The sequence below is a fragment of the Chaetura pelagica genome, unplaced genomic scaffold (assembly GCF_000747805.2).
Source record: "Chaetura pelagica isolate M959 unplaced genomic scaffold, ChaPel_1.0 scaffold207, whole genome shotgun sequence".
Taxonomy (NCBI): Eukaryota; Metazoa; Chordata; class Aves; order Apodiformes; family Apodidae; genus Chaetura; species Chaetura pelagica.
The window spans coordinates 3,769,078-3,778,939 of NW_009953929.1; the positions used below are offsets into that span (position 1 = coordinate 3,769,078).

A 9,862-nucleotide genomic window follows, 5' to 3' on the forward strand; every position below is an offset into this window, starting at 1 on the left:
TTTACTCACTGTTCACTATCAACATGTCTAAACTACAGAAATTGGAAGGTACTTAATTAATAATTCAGACCCAGAGCATCAGTTTGATACTTTAACAGTTCACCTGAAAGTAGTAGAGAGCAGAGAGACAAAAAAAATATATTTTGATCATCCCAGTGCTCTGGTATCAGATGTTCTTCAGTCATTTCTGTACAGCAGACATCAGACATGCACATTGTTCTAATTGAATTTGCATCTATGAAATAACCTTTAATAGTCTGAACAGAGAGAGTGCAACTATAGCAGATTGCTCTTCTGTGTTCACTCTTCCTGCCTATGGATTGAATTCCTTTGAACGTGGTTGAGTTGCAAGACAGCATTGGTCTTTTGTTAATGTGAACAGGAGAGAGCTGGATGCTGAACTCAACCAGCGGAGAATGAGCCATAGAACTGTAAATACACCTGGTTGATACTACCTTCTGCTTTTGTCTTCACCCATTTTATGTATAAGCTAGAGTAAATCACCATTTATGTAAGAATTAGATCTGTTTATTAATTAATAATCAAAATTCTGATTGGGGTAATTGTGGTAATTTTTGTAGAGGCTTGTGGAAGTATAGCAGTCTATCAAGGTCCACGGAAAGAACCAGATGATTATTCTAACTTCACAATTGAAGATTCTGTAGCAACTTTTCATACACTTAAACAGATAATAGATACAGTAGAAAAACTGAATGAATCGCATGACAAATACCGAAAGAAGAGATCATCTAGTGCTAAATATGGCAGTGAGTAAGTATCTTACATGATTTTGACATACATAAATGTGTTCTTAAAATAATCTCAGAACAAGGCCAGGCTTGCTGAAGTGAAGATAATTAAGTTAAAGGTAGATTTAGACATCACAAAGACATGGAGAAAATAAGGTAAATGATTTGTAGTAATGAAGCTTTTTACCAGTTCTTGGAAGATACAAGCAGCTCCTCTGTTTTAGGATGCCTCTGTGTTCCTGTTGAGATTCTCATAAGCAGGTGAAATGACTCTCATTTCCTTGCAACTTAACATCTGAAGTGTACAAAAAATGTATCCCTGTCTACCTACCTTCTGTTTTTGTTTGTTTTCTTTTTGAATTTTAAATTTCAGTTAAGAAATAATTAACACATCAAGTTATATAAAACTGTAAACATTACACTACAGAAACAGATTTTTGCAAGCAGTGACTATACTACATGGAAGTGACCATGCTCAAGGATAAATACTACTTCTGGTGAAGTAAAAAAAAAACATTGTTTGGAGTACATTGTTGTTTTAGAGCAGATTCTTGCAATTCTCTTCAGTCCTGGTCGATGCCTATGGAACACCACTAGCAATTTTTCTGTTTTCTCCTTTGCATCAACAAGGCTTGATTCACCAGAAAGAAAGGAATGCTCAAAGCCCAATTTGGTTTGCTCGATTTAGTATTTGACCCAAGTTGTTAGGAAAAACTGACTTGATTTCAGTAGGTCTCACGTGAAAGTACATGAGGTTTTCTGCAAATAATGAAATTTCACAAGAAGTGCTAGAAACTATGAAAAAATATAGGTTTGCATAATAAGTTATAATTGTATCATAAGAACTACAAAGCAAACATTAACCTTAAAATATTTACATGTAATATTTTATTTTTTTCCAGAGAAAATCCAATTGTTGGAAAAGTTTCCTAACCATAACAAACTGTGGTGCACTTCAATGAAAAAAGAAACTGGAAATATTCTTGAGTGTTTCGGTGTTTTGTTTTTTTAAAAATCATTATATGCATTTTTGCCAAGTATTTAAGAATGAACATAAATGCTGGTTGTGTTGACAATCTATTTAATATTTAATAGAAAAATATCTACTTGGAAATCTGGTCTTAAGGTTTATTCTCATTTTGCCGAAGAACTTGGAGTTCCAGATTCCTGAAGTAACAGGTGTGAATAAATTTAAATATTGTTTTGCCATTGTTGTCTTATTGGAAAGAACTTTCTAAACATATAAGCTTTTTAATGAAAAAAAATGCACACAGCATTTGTTGGTTGGATTACATCTCTGAATACATACACTGCAGATTTGTATGGGTTTGCCATGAGTGCCTACTCTGCTGATACGGATCTTGAATTGGACATCCCAAGATACTATGACCTGGAAAAGACCTAAAGCTTCACACTCAATTCATTTGACTTTTTTCCTTGTGTTAGGTGTTGTCAGGACTTAATCTACAGCTGAAGTTTTACAGTCATGCAGTATGCTGCAAATAATCTGGACAGCAGATACCAGTGTTAGTTATGTTTTTAAGTACTAAAGGAGAAGAAATCAGGGAACTTGTTTGTACCTCTTGTTTACATTTGGGGTGAGTAATATATGGAGTGACATTAGACCACTATCTATTTTATTTAGATTTTTTTAAGGTAAATTATCTTTTTAGATTAAGAAAAAAAAATGCAGGGTAGTAACATTCTTTTTAAGTAAGTTTGCTTACAGGCAGAAAAATATAAATGTGAACAGATTGTGGTTAAGTAGTGATCAATTTACATCATCCCATGTATGATTTTTTTAAAATAAAAAGTAATAACGAGGTACAGCTCACCTTTTGACTACAAATCTAATAAATAATATCTATTATAATCACTCAAAGCACTTTAGATATCTGGACTATCCCAGATTATTTTTAGATACTTTGTAGTATCTGCTTGTTATGATCAGTTGAATGATCAACATTGTTTTGTCTCTAAGCAATGCTTCAGTTAATATTTTTATATCTTTAGTTATATGGATTCATGTTTGCCACTTAACACAATTCTAAACTGGCAGTCTTGACTTTAGTAAGATTAATTTTTGCTCACTTCATCTGAGAAATTAGGTTTATGCTGAAAGAACATATATGTATATAACCAGGAAGAAGCAAAGATATTACTGTGGCAACTTTGCTTCATCAGTATTAAATACAATGGTACTCCTTGGAATATTATTTTTAACAATAATTATATGTGGTACTTCTATTTTTGGAGCATTTGCTGCGGGGTCTTTTGTTGTCGTTTTGTTGGGTGTTCTTTATTGTTTTGTGTTTTTTTTTTTACAATCATGGTTTGGCCAAATTAATTAGGAATGTAACTTAAAAATAGAATAGAAATCCATGATGCTTGAAACTGTAAGCTGTTTAAATTAATATACATTTATTATACTGTTGTAGGGAGCCTTTCTGTAGTAGAAGCAAGTTGGCAAGACAGGACTGAAATCTCTTTTGGAATGAATGTAACTTTTAAAAATAACTATTTGGTTTCATATGAGACAAACTGTTTTAGAATATCCAGTATTCAGTACTAGTGTCTGCAATGTCACAATCATGTAATGACCTCAGCTGTTTTTTGCCTTTTCCTTTTCTACACATTTGATGTATTCTAAGGAACTTCATTTGCCAACAGTTGAAAATGGGGGGAGGAGAGTGGGAGCTAGTGGGGTATATAAAGCCAAGAAATGTGTTTTGCCAAGGTTAAGTGGATTTGATTGATTGCCATTAATAAAAAGCTGCCATTAAGCAGAGTTGAATGTGGTTGAGTGTCAAAGTTTGGGGTTGCTGAATATGGATATGAATATCCCTGTTGCAAAGTGTCTATTCCTTGGAGCTGTTTTCTGTTGTTTTTAAAGTCAATTTTATGAAAAATTAAATTGTATACACTTGCAAGATTTTTCTTTAAATATGCACTTTTTTTGCTTTGGTACTGGAATATCTGGGAGAAAAAACAAAGGCCATTGAATATTTGTGACCGTTTAAGATTTCATTTCTCATTTTAATGTTTTAAAATGCAGTAGATGTTCTAGAATTTTATTAGATACAAGTAGGATGATTAATAATAAAAGTTGCCTTCATTTTGATTAGTTTAGAAAGATGATGTTATTCAGTAATTAGTTCAGTTAGGATTGTAAATTATCATTAGTTTTAATTTGTATTTTGATGTATTGTTGAATGTATTTTTATTTAAATTTTATTTTCTTATCAAGACATAAAAATGTTTTGTAACATTGAGCATAACTCACAAATAAATTACAACAAACTTGAGGTACGCTGTGTTTATTGTGAGGCCTGGCTTTTTAAAATATTCACATTTATCTGAAAGCTAAATTAATAGGGGTTTCCATAAAGAAATTGGGTGTAAGAAGATAAATCTAGCTGACAGGAAAAAAAAAAAAGACAAAATTAAATTGAAGGATCTTGCTTGGCCAGTTACAGGATCATTGCATTCTAAAGTGGAGGGTTGGAGAGAGGAGTGAAAGTTTATCATTTAGCATAGCAGCATGCATAGAAACCTTAGTAATTTGATATTTTTTTAAATGTTTGCAGTAACTAGTCTGATATATTTCAGGACATCTAGTGTTACCTTATTAGTGTTATGACTAATTCTTTTTTTCTTGTTTACTGATTTGTCTTTCATTCCCTGCCCTATGTGCCAGTGCCAGCTATATCATTTGTCAGACCTTTTTAAAATATATTGCAGATGGAAGAAATCTCAGTCTTCTTTTTTTATGTAATTGAGCACTTTTTTTTTGCCATCTGCTCTCTCCTCCTATGCTTATGGGCATTTTTGAACAGATAGTTTTGTACAAACGTGTTTTAATCTCTTGATGTTTTATTTCCTTGTACAGAGAATTGACCTGTTGTCCTTTATTGCTGGTATGGAAGCTCCTATTAGGAGTTACAGTGCAAACCTCACAGCCATTTTTAAATTTATTTTCATTAATACTGAGGTAAGATGTAATAAGGCCTAGTTTGAGTGATCACTACATTCATTTGCAGTGCTCAGAAAGTAGAGGAAGTTAAAGATGGAATTGTAAGTACAGCAAGAATTATTTCTGTGGACATTATGAATTTTGTGAAGGAGTCTATGATTATTATAGCAGAGTGATACATTATTTTCACTGCTGATGAGCTACCTTCTCTTAACAGTTCATTAAGCTGAGTTTTCTCCAAACCACAACATGAAAAGGTCATTCCCGTTTAAGATCTGAAGCTTCTGTGCTGATCATACTTGAAGTTCTGGGCTGTGCTAGCAACCACTGAGGCATAAAGCCTCTGTAGCTGTCAAGTTCTTCCTAGGACTCTGGATTCCTTGAAAGTCAGTGTGCTAGTTTCTCATGTGATTCTCTACATCTTTGGCCATAGTGAGAAAATGCATACTTACAGCCATTCTGCTATGGCGTGACACATGGTTTGGTTTTTTTGGCAGGTAAATTGACAAGTACTTAAGTGTTCTGATATGTTAGTCTATTGACAGAACAATCTGGCACGTGCTTTAGTTGGCCAAGATACACACATAATTACATAACCATTCTTTGCATTATCATAAAAATGATGTTTCCATAACAGTTTTCTTATTAGTAAAATATCTCCAATTCTATGTTTCAGAGTAAGCAAACTGTGGAAAAAAACCAACATCTCAGAAAGTTGTAAGAGGAAATAAGAAAGAAAAAAAGAGCAAAAGTCAGGTTCTTTCCAGACATCTCCATGCTTAAGATGAGTTCTTATTTACAGTTAAAAACAATGAATAAGTACATAGGGAAAACTCGCTGGAAGAGAGTGGCACTATTTTGTGCTACCCTCCCTTGTGCAACCTCCTTAATGTCATGGGTGTTTGCACGGAATAGATGAATTCTAGAGTGCCAGGACTTTATTTCTCCAAAATGGCTTGAAAATTTTATGCAGATCTTCAGGTGGTCAACTATTAGTTGGGAAACATTTTATTTATGTAAAGCTATATGAACAGAGTTAGAGGTACCTGTATCATATTTTCTGTACAACTTTAATTTCTAATGCACACTAAAGATGCAAGTTTTACCTGTGAGAGTATACAAGGCAAAGCAAGCACGGGTATACCAAATCAAAAGCTACCTCCTTCCTACTTTGGAAAAAAGTAGTTTTCAAAACATCCCTTTCATCCTAGTACTGAAAACGGTATTTCATACTGGCAATCTCTTCTATCAAAGGCTATTCCAGTCCTTGGGAGTAAACTCAGAGCTGCATCTGATTTGAACTGACGTGGTCAGCTAATGAGCTAGTTATGCCTGATGGCTTCTTACAGAGGAGGTGAAACTAAAATAAGGGATCATAATTGTTTTAATGACAATGTTTGGTATTTTACTGACTTCTATCCATAGGCATCCAGAGCAGTTCTTAGGTACTTGAGCCACTTATTTTGCTGCCCCACTCCCAGCTGTGCAGGAAAAACTGTTTTATAGCATCATGAAGTGATGAAGTTTAGGGAATGGTTACAAGTTAAAACTAGTATTGCCAAATTATTGAAATCAGTGTGGTTTATATTTGCATTTACAAAATGTACAGCAAATGTGGGGCATTCTGACAACACCCATTTATAATCTCTGTCATAGCCTGTCATACAACAGGCTAACATTTTAAATAAAATCTCTATTTAAAGGCAGTTGATATTTTAAATAGCAGAAATGAAATGTGCCTAAATTTCACAATTTTTTTTACTTTTCAGCAGATCTATTCAAAATTTAATTGTTCATGGAAAAGGCATACCAATATAATATATTATCACAGGAAAAGAATGATGTATACATTTTATTTTCAATCTTATAAAAATTTTTCATTTTAAATTTTTCTGGATTATCCCTAGTCCCAGTATCTCAGAATCAGAAGTGCCACAATGGTTTTAATTTAAAAAACAAACAAAAAAAAGGAAAAAATATGAGTTAAAAAGAACTGAATGATCAGAGTTTAATGACTCTCTTTTGAGGGAGGCCTATGGGCAAGAGACATCCACAGTGAGAAAAAACAAGCAACTTGGAATTCAAGTGTTTTCATTGTAGTTTAATTATAACATTTCTTTCTGACTGGGAAATAGAGTAATCAGGAGGTTTTTAGTATACATGCTATATAATCCATGTGATCATCAGCCACTGCTGTATTGGCATCACAATAGTAGCAACTTGGGCATCACATCAGCTACATATGGTGGATCCTCTTGAGTTTATAGACCTCTCAGCTCTGGCCAAACCAGAGACACAGCAACAACAAGACAGCAATTGCTCGTTTCATGGCTGACTTCTGTGAATTTGGGAATTGGGCAGTATGAATTGAGAGGAGTGTGAACCAGCCCAGGGAAGAGCAAAAGTTCTTATTCACATGTTTAGTAGTGTTTTCAAGGAAATGATAGGTTCTTCTGAAGTGATAGTTGATAAATGTAGAAACAGAAGCTCTTGAAGATTAATATAATTAAAATGATTGAACTATTTATTTTCATTACCAAAAGCCAAATTTTTGTTGCCAAAGTGTACAACATGGAAGCCACTGCAGACATGTTGGCTTACTCTGTTAGCAGTCTTAGGAAACATGTTGAAAGTTGGAATTCCAGAAAGATTTGGTCATCCTCTCCCCTTAGTGAAGGCAGTCCAGTCCATTCAGGTGAAGCTGTGATTCACAGCCAGAGAAACTGGCAGTACAGCTGGTCATAATGCTTATCACTGTATGTAGGTAACATCTTTTATGAGAAATGTAAATTTGGCACATACTAGGTGTCCATTTTAAAATGTCTTAAAAATACAGACATGCACTTGGGAATCTTGCACCAAGTCTTCCTTGGCTGTAAAAATAGGAAATTTTGGTGGGTTTTTTTCTGTTCACACTTCATATTACTCTACAGCACTTGCAAAGTTGGGTGGATGCACTATATACTCCTTTTCTACTCTAGCAATATTTTGTTCTGACATTGATACATGGTCCACAGAATCAGTGGAGTTGCTTTCCTTCTCAGCAACTATACCAGCTATACCAGGTAAGCAGAAAGTAAGTTGATTTAGAGCATCAAACCAGCATGAGTTTTAACATTATATTCAGCATAACTGAAGGTAGGAACTGTTCAAATTAAAAGTATTGAGTGCTACAAATAAAGATTCTCTAGTTCTCAGCATAATGAAAATCTGGGCTTTATTAGGGATCCCAATGTTCAAGTTATCCAAAATTGCTTTTTCTCCAATGGATTTTAAAATTCACATTAATATGAATTTATTGTTGTTACCATCTAAGAGCTGAATGGCATGGAGATAAATGATAGTTATTTCTGCTACAAGAACTACATTTATGGATGGAATTATATTTTTGAATGTTAAAAGAGAATTAAGAAATATAATTTCTGTCTCTGCCCTTCACTTAAAATGTTTCATTTTTGACACTGTACTCTTATTTATACCATATTCTTACGTGTAATTATTCCTGTGCCTTTATTATCATATGTAACCCAGCTGTGACAATCAGCAGTAGTTGTTATCAGAGGAAAGTTGGCAAAACCAAAAAGTTAGTATTTTTAAACCTCAACTTGGCCACATTTCTGCTGAGCACAGTTACTTTTTTTAAGTGGGTAGAGAGAAACAATTTCTCAAGCTAGTAAGCAGTAATCCACCCAAGTTTTTAAAGCTTAGTACCTGATGTGGATTCAGAACTGGATCAGTACTAGTACAGAACAGTGAAGATAAGTACCCCTTCGGTAGGACTTTGCTAATAGTGGGTTAGTGAACAGAGAATTAACTGGTTTTTTAAATTTTTTTTTCTACAGTACAAGTGAGAACTGACTCAACCAGCAGTATAAGTGTGATTGCCTGGAGTCATTTGGCTTTGCAAACTGATGCTCAAACTTCAGCCCAACCACCAAAACCAATGTGGACATACTGAGATTCCTGCAGTGTGGTCAGTGCCCTGACAAATTGGAATTAACTGATCAGAAATGAAAGCTGGGGAGGAGGGTGGGTGCGCACACAAGAGTCAGATTGAGGGCTAGAGAAAATGTTTGCATGTAGCTTTTTGCTTTGTGGATAAGCTGAGGTTGACCTGGTGTGGTCCGTGCACATCTGTAATGTCTTGTTGTTGATCCTTCCTGTTCAAGCTGTATGATGGCGTATGTGAATATTTTAGGGTATCCAGCCAGAGAAATGTCCTAGACTATGTACAAAAAATAAAGCTGTATGAGTAGCTAGAGCTGCCAAGAAAATTACTAGTTCGGCACAGTCAGAGACCCTGAATGTAGTTGATATGTTTGGCAAGGTGATAGAACTTTGGTGCAGATGAAGTACCAGAAAGTCTTGAGAAAAGAAAGGTGGACTGTTTCTGGCTTGAGCTGTTACATCTTCCGTTCGTTTGTCCTGACTTTAAATAGAACACTGTCTTTAATTTGTACATGAATATCAATGTTGTTTAACACACTTATCTTAAGCTGGGCTTAAAGAGACAGGGCACTATATTGGAAAAGTAAAATATACATACTTTATTTGGGTAAAGATTTATAAATGCAGGTTTTGGTATCTTTTAAAATAATGCCTATTATTTAGTTTTGTTCTCATACAAACTTTGAAGGTCCAGTTTTCAGGATGTATGTAGTTCTACATGTAAATATTTTATTTTTGAATGCATTCAGACACTTTAAAAATTCACTTTAGCTTTTTAGTTCCCTAGTGTTTCGCAGCTCTTACCAATTTTCTGCTGATTTTTTTTTGTCCACTCACAAATTCAAGCTGATAAATTCAGACTGTTCTACTCTGACATTACAAGATTACTAGATTTCATTGGCAATTTCCTTGAAGGATTATGGTTCTCTAACAAGGCGGTGTTCGGTTACTGGGGACTTCAGATTTTTAACTCTGGATGGAAGATAGTTGTGGTATTTTCACAGGAGGAATCTTCAGTGTATATAGAATGAAATGGAGAACAGTGAAGAACAGAAATAATGCAGGAAGTGAATTGTGACGAATGTTGCCACTTCACGCCGGCGAACAGCGCTGCGCGGGGCAGGCGGGGGGGCAGACCCGCAGCTCCGCCGCCCCCCGGGGCCCCGTCACTCCCTGCGCAAGGGACCCCCGG

At 34.8% G+C, this 9,862-nt stretch overlaps 1 protein-coding gene across 1 annotated transcript in view; it reads left to right on the forward strand.

Moving 5' to 3' along the window:
• Positions 1 to 23: 23 nt before the first annotated feature.
• RNF7 (ring finger protein 7) overlaps positions 24 to 9,862 on the forward strand; it is a 14,685-nt gene continuing 4,846 nt past the window's right edge. The window contains exons 1-2 of the mRNA XM_010001671.1: positions 24 to 48; positions 582 to 767. Of these exons, the coding sequence (XP_009999973.1) occupies positions 24 to 48; positions 582 to 767 (211 nt within the window). The remainder of the gene's footprint in view (positions 49 to 581; positions 768 to 9,862) is intronic.